Here is a 17,510-nt window from a genome sequence, read left to right as displayed (position 1 = left end):
TAACTGTGTCTGTCTGACTATGGTATCAAATCAAATTTTATTTGTCACATACACATGGTTAGCAGATGTTAGTGCGAGTGTAGCGAAATGCTTGTTGATAGCCAGTATGATGCCGCTGGATACATATTCAAGAGGGGTGGGTGGGGGACGCTGAGTAAAGAGGGAAATGGGAGTTGTTTTCAGTCTTCTCTACTCCACTAGATGTCCTCTTTCTCTGCCCATCCAGAACGATGCCTTATTGAAGATTCGTTCAACATTAACGCAATTCAATGGAGGATGCCAAAGGGAAATTGTCGCTTTCGTGAACATGTCACCATGGACAATATTTGCAGCATTTTGTTTGTGGTAATTCTTAAAAGTACATTGTGTAATTGCTGTAGACAGTAGTGTAATAAGGTGTATTTATTATGTGTTTAGCTATTGCAGTGTCAGAGAACTGTCATTCAGATCACATACCCTGTCCTGCCATTCATCTCTATTTTATTGCACGGCTTGACTGGCACGCATATTCAAGCGGGCACATAAAACCACATCAAAGCAGTCATGCTTCACAGTCCAATAATACAGTGTTGCCAGGACACTATTGAGTCACTGGTTAAGTCCAACCCCTCTCCTCAAATTTCTTCTCTGATCTCTTACTCTGTCCCTCCTTGTGAAAATCCTTCTGCTGTCCATCTTCTATTCAATTCTCTGCCTGGCTCTTTGGTACTGCCTTTACTCCCATCTCATCTTTGCTGAATTCTAAGCCATAGTTTCTGTGTCTTTACCACCCTTCTGTCTGTCTCTACCACCCTTATCCCCGTGCCTCTACTGCCCTTCTCCCTCTGATTCTACCCTTCTCCTTCTGTCTCTACCAATCTTCCCCCTCTCGGTCTCTTCCCATCACCCAATTGGTCTTTACCCTTCTCACTCTCTCTGTCTTCCAATCACACTTCTCCTCTCCCTCATATTTATAAGAATGAGTCAGGTTAGGGGGATTGTAGAATGCCAGCAGTATAGCTTTAGAGACAGAATGTTCTGGAACCCCTGTGTCAACATGGCCACCCCTCGTCAGTCAGCCTCAACGTTCACTTGTCTGTTTTTAGTCTATGTACACAGCTGTGAGGTGTAGCCCCTTATTTTCAGAGGCTCAGTGTTGAGCTCCCTCGCTTTAGTGTCCTCTGCCCCCCCACCCCACATTACCAGCTACCACTTTGGTCCTACAAACACAGCATTATGTTAGGCTCTGCCCTGAAACCTTTAACCTCAACCTTATCCCCATGTTCCTCCCACCTCGCTCTGTTAACTTGAGAAAGGAAGGGATGAAGTGACGAGGACAGCTGAAGGAAAAAGGAGAGCTTGAATGGAAGAAGGGAGAGAGCGACAAAGTAATTTGTTAGTTAAAAGATATGCCACTGTGTCAGGTGGGAAGGCATATGACAGTAGAAAACACTCAAGCAATGTGGGGAAAGTTATATCAGAAAAATATGTCTGAATCTCTTTCTAGTGTCTTTCTAGTGGCAGCCCACAGGTACATTGTTATATTTGTATTTTATATGTATGAATATATCTCAATATGATTTTGAATGTTACACCTGACCTATATCTACGTCATTGCAGCACTCCAATCTCTCTCAAACTAACCACGGATGTTTTGTTGAATGAAAAATCATCCTTATTCATAAATTATTCGTAAACACCAGCCTGTCCATCAGCATTAGGTTGTTGGTCACCTTTTACTTTCTCCACAAATAGCTCTCATCCAGCAGCCTGGTCTCATAGACCAGATGTAACATAGTAAATGTAAATCCAGGACACTCAAATTAGTATGATATGTTCGGTATGGTTACATAAGACAGAAGATTTCTTAAAAACGAAAGTTGGGTGGTTGGTCGGGCGTATACCGTGAACGTCTAGCAACCCAAAGGTTTCATGTTCGATTCTCATCAAGGGCAACTTTAGCATTTTAGCTAATTAGAAACTTTGCAACTGCTTAGCATGTTAGCTAACCCTTCCCCTAACCTTAACAATTTACCCTAACTCCTAACCCTAACTTCTAGACTAGCTAATGTTAGCATTAGCCACCTAGCTAACATTAGCCATAACAAATTCGAATTCATAACATGTCATAAGTTTAACAAATGCTTTACATATAGTATGAATTTGTAACATTTTACGAATTGCAATTTGTAACATACAAATTGTAATTCATAGCAAATCATATGAAATGGATGATGGACATCCACAAATTAATACATACCATAGGAAACGTAACATATACTAATTGGAGTGTCAGGATTTACATTTACTATGTTACATCTACCCATGAGTCCAGGTTGCATCCAGAGGAGCCTATCAGCACCAGCCCTGATGAATGCCTGTCTACCAGGAAGCTGGGGGAAGATGACACTGGTGCACATGAGAGTTGGAATCTTCAAGAATGGAATCCTATGAGTTTGTTGCTTAGCTTAGTCCATACTCTTGATGAAACACTGTTTTGATGTGTGATCAAATTGGATAATTCTGTTACAGAACATGTCTACCAGCAAAAGTGAGCGGTATATTGATGTTTTATGTGTTGGAGTTCAAATGTTTCCTGTCCAGCTCATATGCTTTAACTTCCCCACTCACACACACGTTGGGTAGTGGGTAATACAGGGTCCCATGGAGGTGTGTATATTATAAGCATACAGCCATGTTCATAGCACCAAAGCCTCTCAATATTTTCTATGTATTTATTTAACCTTTATTTAACCAGGCAATTCAGTTAAGAACAAATTCTTATTTACAATGACGGCCTACCCATATATATCAATGTACCAATATATAAGTCTCTGCATAGCACTATGGAGTGATGTATGGTGTCAAGGACAGAGAATATATCACAGGCCACAGATCGCTAAGCAAGAGAAACCAAAATCAATTTGGAAAAGTGAGGATGGCCACATGGGATAGATGAAAGGGGGGATAATAGACAAATCGAAGGATACGAAATTAAAGGATGAGAAAGAAGGTAGAGGATAGAGTGAGTGAAGGGTGAAGAGAGTAAGATAAATCTTACAGACCAATTGGGCTGCTGCCTGCATGCCGGTGGTGCCACATAAATCTCTGGGTTCCCTGTCGCTAAGAAACCAACAATGTCACCATGACACCGTGCGTGGGCAGGGACCCCCGGCTTTGGATATCCTGTGATTAAGGAGTATTATGGGGTTTATGTTGCTCTGGCACAGCTATAGGGAAAACATATTTAGTGCAAACATCTTTAATGCTGGTTAATGTTTACCTTGTCTGTAACCCTGCTCTGTAAGCACAATGTAAGATACCAAGTTCTATTCCTTCGAGGGCCTACTTAGTAAACTGTTTGTAACTCATGTATTACATGGTACACCATGGGGCGGTTTCCCAGACAGTGAATCTCCATTGAAAGTGCTTTTTAGTCCAGGACTAGGCTTAACCTATGCCGCAAAAACCACCTCCGTGTATTTATGAGAACACGGCAGGGTAGCCTAGTGGTTAGAGCGTTGGACTAGTAACCGGAAGGTTGCGAGTTCAAACCCCCGAGCTGACAAGGTACAAATCTGTCGTTCTGCCCCTGAACAGGCAGTTAACCCACTGTTCCCAGGCCGTCATTGAAAATAAGAATGTGTTCTTAACTGACTTGCCTAGTTAAATAAAGGTCAAATTAAAAATGAAAAAGTCATGAACAACAATTCTTCTACATTACATTAGTACATGTAGCAAACTATGTAATCATTTTTACAGGAAGTGTATTAGCCATTGCTTAAATTCAGCATTAACAAGCTTGATAAAGTTCATGTACGAGCTTCATTGCATTTGCGGGTCCTGTGTTGCCAGTTTAAGCAGAGTTGCTGGAAAGGTTGCGAAGTTCGTACTGACCCAAAAGCACACATAGAAAACAGCCACCATGAGAAACGCAAGAGGAGGAAAGCACCTGGCTTTTCAATCAGCTGGTAACAGGCTCCTAACAGGGCGTCAGAAAAAAGGAAAAAATCGCAAGGGCATATAAAGCATTACAGTCCCGCATACAATTATGCTTCTAAATCTATATGGTACAGTATGCGTAGTGTGCCATCATTTGAGTCATTTCACCATACCACTATAACATTATCATAACTCGTAACAAATGGAATAAAATACTAGCTATCAGATAACTCAGTGAGTGGACATATTCCTGTATGGAATATACCGTGGTGGTATTAGTCTATTTAATAATGATGCATAGCAACCCTGGAGGTGCTGAAAGATCTTAGTGTAATACTCTTTAAGTCCACACACTGACAGCACTACGCTGTGGGTGTTGAATGCTGATGTTTATTAACATACCACACACTCCACATATTTGGTATTCTGGTGGCCAGCACAAAGCAGGCTCTTTCACTTCATTAAAATGCCTCTTCTAATAGCTAGATGTCCCCGAACACAGTGACCCAATGAAACACTGTGTCCTGTCAGGAAGTTATTTTGTTACAGAAATACAGAAATCCTCCTGTTTGAAATGATTTGTAGATAGGAGGCAGGTAAGGTGCATCTTCCCAGGCAGTATCTGAGGATGCCGGCAGCATGGCTTTTGACATTACAAGCAAGAACACTTCAACACAAGCCCGCACAAGACCAAGAATCATATAGTATCTGCAAGGGCAATGCAATCGTCATTCAATAGCTCCGCATTTTGCTCCACACCTCACATTCACAATATTCCATCACCTTTCTATAGGCTAGGCCTACTATATTTATTTCTCAACTTTCCTAATATTAAGCACATTGCTTATCTTTACAGCAGGAGATTAGCCTACCTGGCTGGCATGAAAATGAACCACAGTTTCGAGAGAGAGGTCCATGATATTGGTCCATTCTAAATGAAAACAAATTTCACACATATACACTACCGGTCAAAACGTTTAGAACACCTACTCATTCAAGGTTGTTTTTAGTTTAAAAAAAAAGATTTTCTACATTGTAGAATAATAGCGAAGACATCAAAACTATGAAATAACATATATGAAATAACACATAATCATGTAGTAACCAAAAATGTGTTTAAAAAAATCTAAATATATTTGAGATTTGAAATTATTCAATGTAGCCACCATTTGCCTTGATGACAGCTTTGCACACTCTTGGCATTCCCTCAACCAGCTTCATGAGGTAGTCACCTGGAATGCATTTCAATTCACAGGTGTGCCTTGTTAAAAGTTAATTTGTGGAATTTCTTTCTTTCTTAATGCATTTGACCCAATCAGTTGTGTTGTGAGAAAGTAGGGGTGGTAAACAGAAGATAGCCCTATTTGGTAAAAGACAGAGTCCATATTATGGCAAGAACAGCTCAAATAAGCAAAGAGAAATGACAGTCCATCATTACTTCAGGACATGAAGGTCAGTCAATGCGGAAAATCTCAAGAACTTTGAAAGTTTCTTCAAGTGCAATCACAAAAACCATCAAGCGCTATGATGAAACTGGCTCTCATGAGAACCGCCACAGGAAAGGAAGTTACCTCTGCTGCAGAGGATAAGTTCATTAGAGTTACCAGCCACAGATTGCAGCCCAAATAAATGCTTCACAGAGTTCAAGTAACAGACACATCTCAACATCAACTGTTCAGAGGAGACTGTGTGAATCAGGCCTTCATGGTTGAATTGCTGCAAAGAAACCACGACTAAAGGACACCAATAATAATAAGAGACTTGCTTGGGCCAAGAAACATGAGAAATGGACATTAGACCGGTGGAAATCTGTCCTTTGGCCTGATGAGTCCAAATTTGAGATTTTTGTGAGACGCAGAGTAGGTGAACAGATGATATCCACATGTGGTTCCCACCGAAAGCATGGAGGAGGAGGTGTGACGGTGTGGGGGTGCTTTAATGTTGACACTGTCTGTGATTTATTTAGAATTCAAGGCACACTTAACCAGCATGGCTACCACAGCATTCTGCAGCGATACGCCATCCCATCTGGTTTGGGCTTAGTGGGACTATCATTTGTTTTTCAATAGGAAAATTACCCAAAACACACCTTCAGGCTGTGTAAGGGCTATTTGACCAAGAAGGAGAGTGATGGAGGGCTGCATCAGATGACCTGGCCTCCACAATCACCCGAACTCCACCCAATTGGGATGGTTTGGGATGAGTTGGACCATAGAGTGAAGGAACAGCAGCCAACAAGTGCTCAGCATATGTGGGAACTCCTTAAAGACTGTTGGAAAGCATTCCAAGTGAAGCTGGTTGAGAGAATGCCAAGAGTGTGCAAAGCTGTCATCAAGGCAAAGGGTGGCTACTTTGAAGAGTAAAATCTAAAATATATTTAGATTTTTTTGGTTACTACATGATTCCATGTGTTATTTTATAGTTTTGATGTCTTCACTATTATTCTACAATGTAGAAAATAGTACAAATTACGAATAACCCTTCAATGAGTAGGTGTGTCCAAACTTTTGACTGGTACTGTATGTAAAAGGCGTATAGTGTTTGTGACATACTGTAACAGTGTGTGTTTGCTTGTGTTTTTTTGCGCTCTAGAAAGGTTCACTATGTTTGCAGAAGTTTCAGATGACAGGACCAACCCTTCGGTAACCCCTCACATCCAACTAAACTTCACCAGACACCCCTCATCTCCCAACCTGGGCACCTCCTGCCCTGACCCGCCACCCCCTCCCCATTCTCCTTGAGGAAATAAAAGTGTTCATGGAGAGAGGATCAGCCACTCTCTCTGCTGAAGACCATAGGGTACCATGCCATTGCCAAACTACGCTCCAAGCAGTAACAAAATCATGTCTGTGCCAAAGAAAGCAGGTAAGGGTTCATGATCTACTTTGTGAGCTTGCATGTGTACATTATGTAATTGAAAGCGGACCAAAACCATCTCCTCCTCAGTTGAACAGATTTTTAAAGCAAATGTAATAATTATTCAATCAGTATTACATTAATATTAAATTTTATTGGATTTCCCAATAAATTATAGAAAATACAATTGTTTATGTATATTTCACATTTTCAGAAATTAGCATTCATAATTAATATTCACATTCTCATGAATACTTTGTGTTTTGTTGTGTTATAAATGGTTTTACTTGATCAAACACCAGGCAAATATTGAATAATTTTGGATTGTTTTACATAATTGACATTGTATTGTTATGTCTCAAATGATTCATTGTAGTTTGTCAGTAACTCAACTAAATAATAAATAGGAAGAAATGTCATTACCATTGGGTCATTTTTTATAATACTTTTGAGATGAAATTGTACCTAGTGAACAGGGAAATTAGGATTATTGTGGCTGATGTATTTCTGAAAATCAAGTTATTCAAGTTCCTATGCCTTCCTCTCACTGAAAACTATATCCAAATATGGAGTAAGTTCAGCGTGCAATGATGCCAGTGTTGTTTTTCCTGACAACCTCAGTTGCAAAAGGCCAGTGCCTCCAGGCTTTTCTGGTCCGCAGGATTAAGAAACGAGTCGTTGTTTTAAGTTAACAAAGGAACCGACAGCCATTTCACTGTGTCATACTCAAACACACGTTTTAGCACTGGTGTATGGGGCATGGTGGAGTCTATATGTAGGCTACGGGGCATGGTGGAGTCTATATGTAGGCTATGGGGCATGGTGGAGTCAATATGTAGGCTATGGGGCATGGTGGAGTCTATATGTAGGCTATGGGGCATGGTGGAGTCTATATGTAGGCTACTGTGTGTACTCTGATATTCACACCCTACTTCTTACAGTAGCATTTCTGTGCAGGTTCACTTTTATAAGAGTGTTGTTCAGTTACGGTTAAACTACTTGGAATCTTAAGTGTTAACTACTGTTTTGGCATATGGACTTTATTATAAGGCTAGCTAAGGAGAGAGACAGACAGACACAAAAACTACAGACAGAGAGAGAGAGAGAGAGAGAGACAGACAGACAGGCAGACAGAGCTCATCGCTGGGTGTTTATTATGAATGTATGATGTTGATAACATGTTGTTTATTGACCACCAGTTACAAGCTCTATCATGTTCCTTTGACAGGCCCACTTTGCCAAGTACCCATCTCCGCCTGTCTTGCTTCCAAATCTCTCCCCCATCTCATCAATCAGCTCATCAAACTGTTTCCCCCTCTTCTGACATCACCTCTCCAGACCACAATGTTCCCACCGGATCAAATCCATTCTTCAGCAGTCAGCTCTCACACAGCCTCACTGGCCCGTTGGCCATGTCAGGTCTCACGCCTCATCTCTCTCTGTCACTTTGCTCCATGAAACTAACCTCTCTGAATGCTGCCAAGGATTCCGTCCACTTTTTTTCTATATTTCTCATCCTCTTTCTCCCTCTCCAGTTTCCACTCTGTGCTTCTCCATATATCCAACCCTGCTATGGATCCTTCACATGTATCCAGCCCAGTGTGGCCTCAATGTCCCATCACTCCCTATCACTGCCATCCTCTGGCTCCCATGGTAATGAAGTGTGAAGTCATGGACAGTAACTCAAGTACCTGGCTGTGAAACACAAAGTTTTATTCATGGCTGTTTGATTCTGTGAAAATCTGACCGCTGAGGTACGTATCTGATTGCTTCAGTTCTGACTCATGAAGAATTATATTTCTTCAGATTGCCAGATTTAAATGTAGACAGTTGCATTGCTTTTCATGACAATGTACTGCTAAACATTGATTATTACAAAGTCAATTGGAGCTAGGTCTTCACGGGTCCAGGTGGACCCGATATACCCGATTTCGGACCAGGGCCTGATCGGGTTCGGGTCTGAAATTCTAACTTGTCCCTCAGGTCCGGGTTGGGTCCTGTTTGATCGGACCCAGCCACGGCTCTGCATAGCATCTTGCATATTTATTTTACGCTAATAAGGAGAATTTATTGACTTATAGAAGGCCTAGCCAACATATACTGTAAAGACCTATTTGTTAACCAGAAGAACAACTTGGCAGACAGATTTTTTTTGTCACTCGGACCAGTTAGGATACGGGTTGGGTCTAGGTCGAGTTTTCCTTGGGTCCATTCTGGTCCTGGTCCAACTTTATGGACCAGTGAAGACCTCACATTTCATCTCATGTTGAGAACCTTCCAATGACTTTCTCCTTTTTCAAGAATGCTGTCCTGTTGGTTTGTACATCTTTCAGTCCATGCTTTTTCCATCCATCTCCATTTCATCATCGGCATGGAACACAGCAAGGTTTTTTTAGACACTTCATAACAGAGGGCAAAGGGATGGTTCTGAGCTTTGGCCAGCTCCCTTCACCTCTCTCCGTCACATCTCGTGATCTCCCTATCAGTGGAGATCCCGCTGTTCCCGAACCCGATCCGGGCAGAGAGCTCCATCTCATCCAGGGGGGTTGCGCAGACCACCGGCGAGCACGTCCAACATAAGCAGCTTCTTTTCAACCATGTCAGAGGGTCATCGTCCTGGCCTCTGAAAGGCATCTACAGATGTCCTCAACATGGCCGACTGGCTTTCCTCCAATTACCAGGGAGGAGTCTTCATTTCATTCTGCGATTAGCTTCTGTCCATCCGCAGCACACCTATCATATGTCCTGAATATCGTTGTTACTGTGAATAAAAATCATACTCATCTTCAAAAACATCTCTAGAAATTGACAAATGTTGGTTCAATGGACAAACTTTTCTAAGATCAGAAGAAATCAAATGCTGTCCCCAATACTGTTGGACTTCCATTCCAACCCTTCCCCTGCCAATTCAATCCTATGATTTCACACTTAGATGTATGGTTCAATGGATTCCAATGCATTTGACCCGTATGTTTGACCTCCCTTGTTTGTCATTTTCTGCCACTGTCTCTATGTGCCTGAACATTCATCCACCTGTTTTCTCTTTCTTTAAATGTCTCTCTCTCTGTGTCAACTCATCAATCTCTCTGAGTATCTGTTTATCCATCTGTCAATCTGTCCAGGGCTTTGCTGGTGACCCCACTGAGAGCAGCAGGGTATCTGGCTTGGCTTATCCTCCACAGGGGAGCCAGAGCCCACTCATATCCCCCCCACCCCCCGCTCATAATAACCAGCCAGGGTGATATCTCACTCCATGGTGACTCTGGATGTTTTCTGGATGTCATTAAGTATTCAGAACCTTTCCCTTTTTGAAAAAAAAAATCAAAAAACCTGTTTTTGCTTTGTCATTATGGGGTATTCTGTGTAGATTGATGAGGGGGAAAAACGATTTAATACATTTTAGAATAAGGCTGTAATGTAACAAAATGTGGAAAAAGTCAAAGGGTGTGAATACTTTCAGAATGCACTGTATACTGCCTGTGAAACGTTCTCTTCAAATGAGGATCAGACACTTTCAAATAGCAAGATTGCCTGTCAAATGCTCCATCACATTACTGTGCTAGCAAAACATTTTAGCAGCCCCCCTCTTGACAGCGTTTAAGAGTTAAGTTTGCGCAATTCCACACATTGTGAAACGGGGCACAGAGAAAATGGTGATGATTTAAAGCAAGTTTGCTGCACATTTTAGCAATTTTATAACTCATTTCATGTAATTGTACTCATTTTGCCAAGATGGCGGAGAGAAACAATTGGCTGTTTGACAGCTAATTTCCTGCAATTCTATACATTTTTCCATAGGGTGGAGAGAAATGTTTGCAGGTTTTATGATATCTGAGTGAGACTGACTAACAAAATCACTTACTAACAAAATCAATGGGGGCCCCCCAGCCGATAATTCGACCATGATTACTAAGTAGCTAGCTGACCGCTAGACTAATTTGCCAATATACAAATGTTTTGCTGACATGGGCTATTTGAGTGACTATCAGGGTCTGACATAACAAGAGAAAAACTGCTGATGCACAACCAAATACACCTTGTCTATTCTACTATTCTAACTTGCAACAGTAAGGCTTATTACATTTTTGGGGGGAGCCGCCAATTGCCCATCCCCGCTTTAAAATGTATATTTAAATCTCTCTACCCTCGCAATGATTCTCCTGAATCCCTTGGTGACACCCTCCATCAATGTCTTACTTTTGCCATCTACTAACTATCCATCCTTGATTATCCCATTAGCCGACTCTTGCTATCTTTCTCTGTGTCCCTCACTCTCCCATCGCTCTGTCCCTATAAGGGAGGATTCCGGGAGAGTATGGGGAGGGATGACGGATTAAGTGACCTGTCATCAACCCCTTTCCTTCCTACTGCCCACGTCCCGACTCCAGAGATCAGATGTCCTTCTCCCTTTCACTCTTGCCTGATCATTACTTCTACTTGTTGTTCAGCACAGTATACATTATATGCATGCCTTTCTGTCAAAGTCATTTTAATCTCTTTGGGGCAGTGTGCAGCTGTTCAGTCTTCAGGGCACATACAGTGGAGTGTAAGTCACAAACATGGAAGCTTTATTGGAAAGACCAGTGGATCAGAGTTCAGCCAACCACAATGGGAAGTTGTTGAAATACATCACAACCTCTAAACTGGGCATACAGTAATGTGGCAGCTTCTTTGGTACACATGCTTCAAGCAAGGAAGACAGTGAGGTTCTCAGCCGTATTCTTCCTTTGCTCGTCCTCCCAGTTTTGCTTGGCCTCTGCTGATGTTGTAACAAGCTCACATTTTTCCTCATGGTCATCATCCTGTCGGCTCCCTCTCCGCCACTGGGCAGACACATCGCGAAAGCTGGAGAGTTAGGTTTCCCTCAGACAGGTGCCAGCAAGGACTGTCCTGCGCAAAAGAGCTGGGCTAAAAGGACAGACTGGCCAATCCTTCCAGCAATGTGTTGGCAGATGATCACCTGTCCTCTAAAAAGTAATCCATTGGTGTTAGCAAAGGCGTTGGCTTCCTGCAATGGTGCAGACTGTCAGGAAGAACCATTAAGACATATCGCGCACGCTCTCTGCTATCCCCTCCAACACGGAAAGCTTGCTATCCAGCGACATCCTCAAAAACACGTTTAGGGCATTTGAGAGCATGTTGGCATCGCAATGGATGTAGAAAAGAAATGGAAACGCTCACTCTGTACCTAGTTCTCACGTGGGTGGGTGTGTAGAGGTACACGTGCGTACCGGTATCCTATGTGTGCATGTGTGTGTTATGTAAAGGAGAAAATACCCAAATCAGTCCCTCCAGGATTTTGGAATTCTGCGATTCTGCATATTATACGAGGGGTTGCAAATTTGACCAATCACCACACTATTATAATACTGTATAATACTGTATAAAACAGTCAAATCACAGCAATATTACTGCATAAAACTGTTCAATGACCACACTACAAAAAGAAGGCTCGAAATTCTTACCAATCCCAACACTTTTACCACAAACAATGGTTCAATCAAGCCACATAACAAATCCCGCTATGCCCTCAGACGAACCATCAAACAGGCAAAGCGTCAATACAGGACTTTTATGCTCGCTTTGAGGCAAGCAACACTGAAGCATGCATGAGAGCACCAGCTGTTCCAGACGACTGTGATCACACTCTCTGTAGCCGATGTGAGCAAGACCTTTAAACAGGTGGCCAGAATGTTTACCAGGACATGACCTCAAGGCATGCGCGGACCAACTGGCAAGTGTCTTCACTGACATCTTCAACCTCTCCCTGACTGAGTCTGTAATACCTACATGTTTCAAACAGACCACTATAGTCCCTGTGCCCAAGAAAGCAAAGGTAATCTGCCTAAATGATTACTGCCCCGTAGCACTCATGTAGGTAGCTAGTGCTTTGAAAAGCTGGTCATGGGTCACATCAACACCATAATGTCGGAAACCCTAGACCCACTCCAATCCACATACCGCCCCAACAGATCCACAGATGACGCAATCTCAATCGCACTCCACACTGCCCTTTCTCACCTGGACAAAAGGAACACCTATGTGAGAATGCTGTTCATTGACAACAGCTCAGCATTCAACACCTTAGTGTCCACAAAGCTCATCACTAAGCTAAGGACCCTGGGACTAAACACCTCCCTCTGCAACTGGATCCTGGACTTCCTGACGGGCCACCCCCAACGATGAGAGGGTCTATAGGGAAGAGGTCAGAGACCTGGCAGTGTGGTGTCAGGACAACACCCTCTCCCTCAATGTGAGCAAGACAAAGGAGCTGATAATGGACTCTAGGAAAAGGAGGGCCGAACAGGCCCCCATTAACATCGACGAGCTGAAGTGGAGCAGGTCGAGAGTTTCAAGGTCCTGGTCATGATCTAAAAACATCAAGGCAGTTGTGAAGAGGGCATGACAACACATTTTCCCCCTCAGGAGAATGAAAAGATTTGTCATGGGTCCCCAGATCCTCAAAAAGTTCTACAGCTGCACCAACGAGAGCATCCTGACGGGTTGCATCACTGCCTGGTATGGCAACTGCTCGGCATCTTACCGTAAGGTGCTACAGAAGGTACTGCGTACGGCCCAGTACATCACTGGGGCTAAGCTTCCTGACATCCAGGACCTATATACAGTGGGGCAAAAAAGTATTTAGTCAGCCACCAATTGTGCAAGTTCTCCCACTTAAAAAGATGAGAGAGGCCTGTAATTTTCATCATAGGTACACTTCAACTATGACAGACAAAATTAGAAAAATAAATGTGCACCCATGGTGCACCCATGACCAGCTCTGAAACCAGATTGCATAGCGGAGAAGGGATGGTGGGATTCAAAATGGTCAGTAATCTGTTTGTTAACTTGGCTTTCGAAGACCTTAGAGAGACAGGGTAGGATAGATATAGGTCTGTCGCAGTTTGGGTCTAGAGTGTCAACCCCCTTTGAAGAGGGGGATGACCGCGGCAGCTTTCCAATCTTTGGGAATCTCAGATGATACGAAAGAGAGGTTGAACAGGCTAGTAATAGGGGTGATCTGAAACGAGATGGATGACCCTGTGAAAATCAAGAAATTTGAGCTAATGTCGCCCATAGATGAAAGGAGACTGACGGACGGTGACAGTCTGAGTGGAAACAGCAATAGCACCCAGTTTTCTGAGAAAGTGGGATGACAAATGAATGGACAGGAGAGAGAACTGGAGATTAAACAACATCAAGAGTACTTCAGCAGCAGAGACAAACATGCTGTCAGTGGCGTGAAATTAATGTCCATCACACACATCTTGTAATCTTATAACGGCCTGACCCCTGGTGTCAGTGGCTGTGATGTGTGTCCTCAGCGGATGTAAAGCCGTAACCCAAACCTGGGTAAGGGTAAACTACATTAATCAGTGCTAAGAAAAAAGACTCAGAATAGCACACACTTTCCAAAGTGATATATGCATAAAGGCAAATAGTGGGAGGGGGGATGAAGGCAGAGAGTGGCAGGAGCAGGGAGATAGAAGCAAGGAAGGAGAGATGAAGAGAAGGAAGGGAGAGAAGGAATCATGGACAGTAAACTGCACCTAGCACAACCTCTACAATCTGCAGCTAGCACAACCTCTACAAACTGCAGCTAGCACAACCTCTACAAACTGCACATAGCACAACCTCTACAAACTGCAACAAGCACAACCTCTACAAACTGCAACAAGCACAACCTCTGCAAATGCACAGTGAATAAATACATAATCTGACACAAGATAATGTTCTACTTGGGAAAGAAAATTAATTTTTGCCTTTTTTCTGTAGGAAGAAAATCCCAGGCAGCTCCTGCAGGTATGATTTCTGTAATACTGCATGTATAAGTACTGAAAAGCCTTTGTAAATCCTGACTAACAATGGCATCCCAGGAATTACATTAGACCGGTGGTGTAATTCAAACTGGATTATCTCATCAGTATACCATTAATGGATTTCACACTTTATCTCTCACTCTCCCTCATAACAGAGGTGCCGCCAGTGTACGAGCCCAATATTCATGATCCCACCACCAGGGCTGACCTCATGAAATGTAAGGCCATGTATTTGGCTCTTTATCACTTTGGGCCTCACTCTCTGTAATGCATTTGATGCTAAATCCTGCTTTCCCACAGCCTATACAATGTTGAAATGCACAATTATGACCTGGCTTTACAGTATATCCACTTTACTGCCTACACACAAGAGATTGTACATATCTCAATAATATCACAGTACTCATCTGACCTTATCTGTTCTCCGACCCTTTCTTCTCATCCATATTCATCCAACCACTCAACTCAATTCCTCTCTCTTTACCTCATCATTTCTCTTTCTCCCCTCAGACTGGATCCCCCTTCCCTGGATGACAAAACGGCCCAGAAGCTGCTGTGGATATCCGAGAGCAACCTCAAGGTGTTGCGTATGTCAGAGGAGGTGTGTCCATACCCCATGAGACCGGAGAGATATGAGCATTCACCACAGGTTGGTCTGCCATCCTCAGTTACAGGGCACATATCATAGTGCCATTGTGTAACTAAAGTGTGCCCACCGTTTTGGAGATGCCATCAGTGCATGCCTGGCTCTAAGACATCTCTAATATACCCTTTCTACTATCCACTCTCTACTCTGTGCAGGTGCTGTGTAAGGAGGGTCTGTTGGGGCAGAGAGGGTACTGGGAGGTGGACTATGGCGGCTGGGTGGTGATTGGGGCAGTGTACGAGAGCATGGGCCGGAAGGAAGGGCAATGTGGGCTGGGGGAGAACGAAAGCTCATGGGGTGCGGGCTGGGCCGGCTCCTGCTACCAAGTCTGGCACAACGGGGAGAACGTGGAGGTCGGGCTCCCTTTGTGCAACACCATGAGCATATACCTGGACCAGCCCGCTGGCATCATCAAGTTCTTCATCGTGGAAGGAGAAAAGGAGGCGGAGAAGGCAGTGCGACTGATACACAAGTTCAAAACTGACCTCAAAGAGAAGATTCTGCCTTGTTTCTGGGTTGGCAGTAAATCCTTCTGTTGGATCCGGAAGAAAGAGGGACAGGAACAAGAAGGGTGTAGGAAAGGAGAGAGGGAATAACAGGTCAGGGAATTTGTAAGAGAGGGAGATATAAAGTGAACGAGAAGATATATGTTTCTAATATTTGGAGAACAAGCACTAGTGTCAGAATGCAGAATTGAAGCAGAGAATAATCAAATCTGTTCACATCATGTCTATGGTTTTAAGTGTTGCTGTTATCCCTCTGTTGCATGAGGACAACATACATATTAATTACTAGGTTATATTATATTTTAGAATGACAATTTTTATTATATTGAATATTACTATTTATTTGTACTGTCAGTCGTTTTTGTTACAGCACTAGTTTGTTAAAAGTAGGGTGTGTAGTTTAATTCATAGCATATATCATTTTTTATCTGATTGAACCATGGTCATGTATGAATGTGATGAATAAATACAACTGTGTAAACAATAGAGTTAAACTATTTACACTGAAAAATATATATAAATGCAACATGCAACAATTTTACTGAGTTAAGTTCATATAAGGAAATCATTCAATTGAAATAAACTCATTAGGCCCTAATCTATGGATTTCACATGACTGGGAAAACAGATATGCATCTGTTGGTCACAGATACATTTTTTAAAAAAAAAATGTAGGGGAGTGTATCAGAAAGTATCTGGTGTGACCACCATTTGCCTCATGCAGCGAGACACATCTCCTTCGCATAGAGTTGATCAGGCTGTTGATTATGGCCTGTGGAAATTTGTCCCAATCCTCTTCAATGGCTGTGCAAAGTTGCTGGATATTGGCAGGAACTGGAACACGCTGTCGTACACGATCCAGAGCATCCCAAACATACTCAATGGGTGACATGTCTGGTGAGAATACAGACCATGGAAAAACTGGGACATTTTCAGCTTCCAGGAATTGTTTACATATCCTTGTGAAACATGGCTGTGGATGAATGGCATGACAATGGACCTCAGGGTCTCATCACAGTATCTCTATCCATTCAAATTGCCCTAGATAAAATGCAATTGTGTTTGTTGTCCGTAGCGTATGCCTGCCCATACAATAACCCCACCATGTGGCACTCTGTTCACAACAAAGACATCAGCTCATCCACACGACACCATACACAATGTCTGCCATCTGCCCGGTATAGTTGATACTGGAATTAATCAGTGAAGAGCATACTTCTCCTGCATGCCAGTGGCCGTTGAAGGTTAGCATTTACCTACTTTAGTCAGTCAGGAAAGACCCTGGTGAGAATGACAAGCATGCAGATGAGCTTCCCTGAGACGGTTTCTGACAAATTATTTGGCTGTGCAAAGCCACAGTTTCATCAGTTGTCTGGGTAGCCGGTCACAGAAGATCCTGCAGGTGAAGGAGCCAGATGTAAAAATCATGGGCTGGCGTGGTTACATGTGGTCTGCAGTTGTGATGCCGGTTGGAAGTAGTATCAAATTATCTAAAATTATGTTGGAGGCGGCTATGGTAGGAAAATGACATTCAATTCTGGCAACAGCTCTGGTGGACATTCCTGCAGTCAGCATGCCAATTGCATGCTCCCTCAACTTGAGACATCTGTGGCTATTGTGTTGTGTGACAAAACAAAAGATTTTAAAGTTGCCTTTCACTGTCCCCAGCACAATGTGCACCTGTTAAGATACCTAAACAGCAATTATTTATGTAACACCTGTGGATGGATTATCTTGGTAAAGGAGAAATGATCACTAACA

The 17,510-nt window shown here is 42.8% G+C and overlaps 1 protein-coding gene across 1 annotated transcript; it reads left to right on the top strand.

Annotated features, from left to right (window-relative positions):
* Window positions 1-6,655: 6,655 nt before the first annotated feature.
* zgc:195001 (uncharacterized protein LOC567531 homolog) lies at window positions 6,656-16,307 on the top strand. Its single transcript, XM_024434156.2, is given in 6 exon segments — window positions 6,656-6,786; window positions 14,554-14,580; window positions 14,753-14,815; window positions 15,108-15,116; window positions 15,119-15,246; window positions 15,399-16,307. Coding segments are annotated over 6 exon segments (729 nt in total). The 5' UTR covers window positions 6,656-6,725; the 3' UTR covers window positions 15,840-16,307.
* The last annotated feature ends 1,203 nt before the right edge of the window (window positions 16,308-17,510 follow it).

The sequence above is a fragment of the Oncorhynchus tshawytscha genome, unplaced genomic scaffold (assembly GCF_018296145.1).
Source record: "Oncorhynchus tshawytscha isolate Ot180627B unplaced genomic scaffold, Otsh_v2.0 Un_contig_2225_pilon_pilon, whole genome shotgun sequence".
NCBI classification, from domain to species: Eukaryota; Metazoa; Chordata; class Actinopteri; order Salmoniformes; family Salmonidae; genus Oncorhynchus; species Oncorhynchus tshawytscha.
Note: the sequence above shows the minus strand (reverse complement) of the source record. Positions and strands in the feature narration are given on the sequence as shown.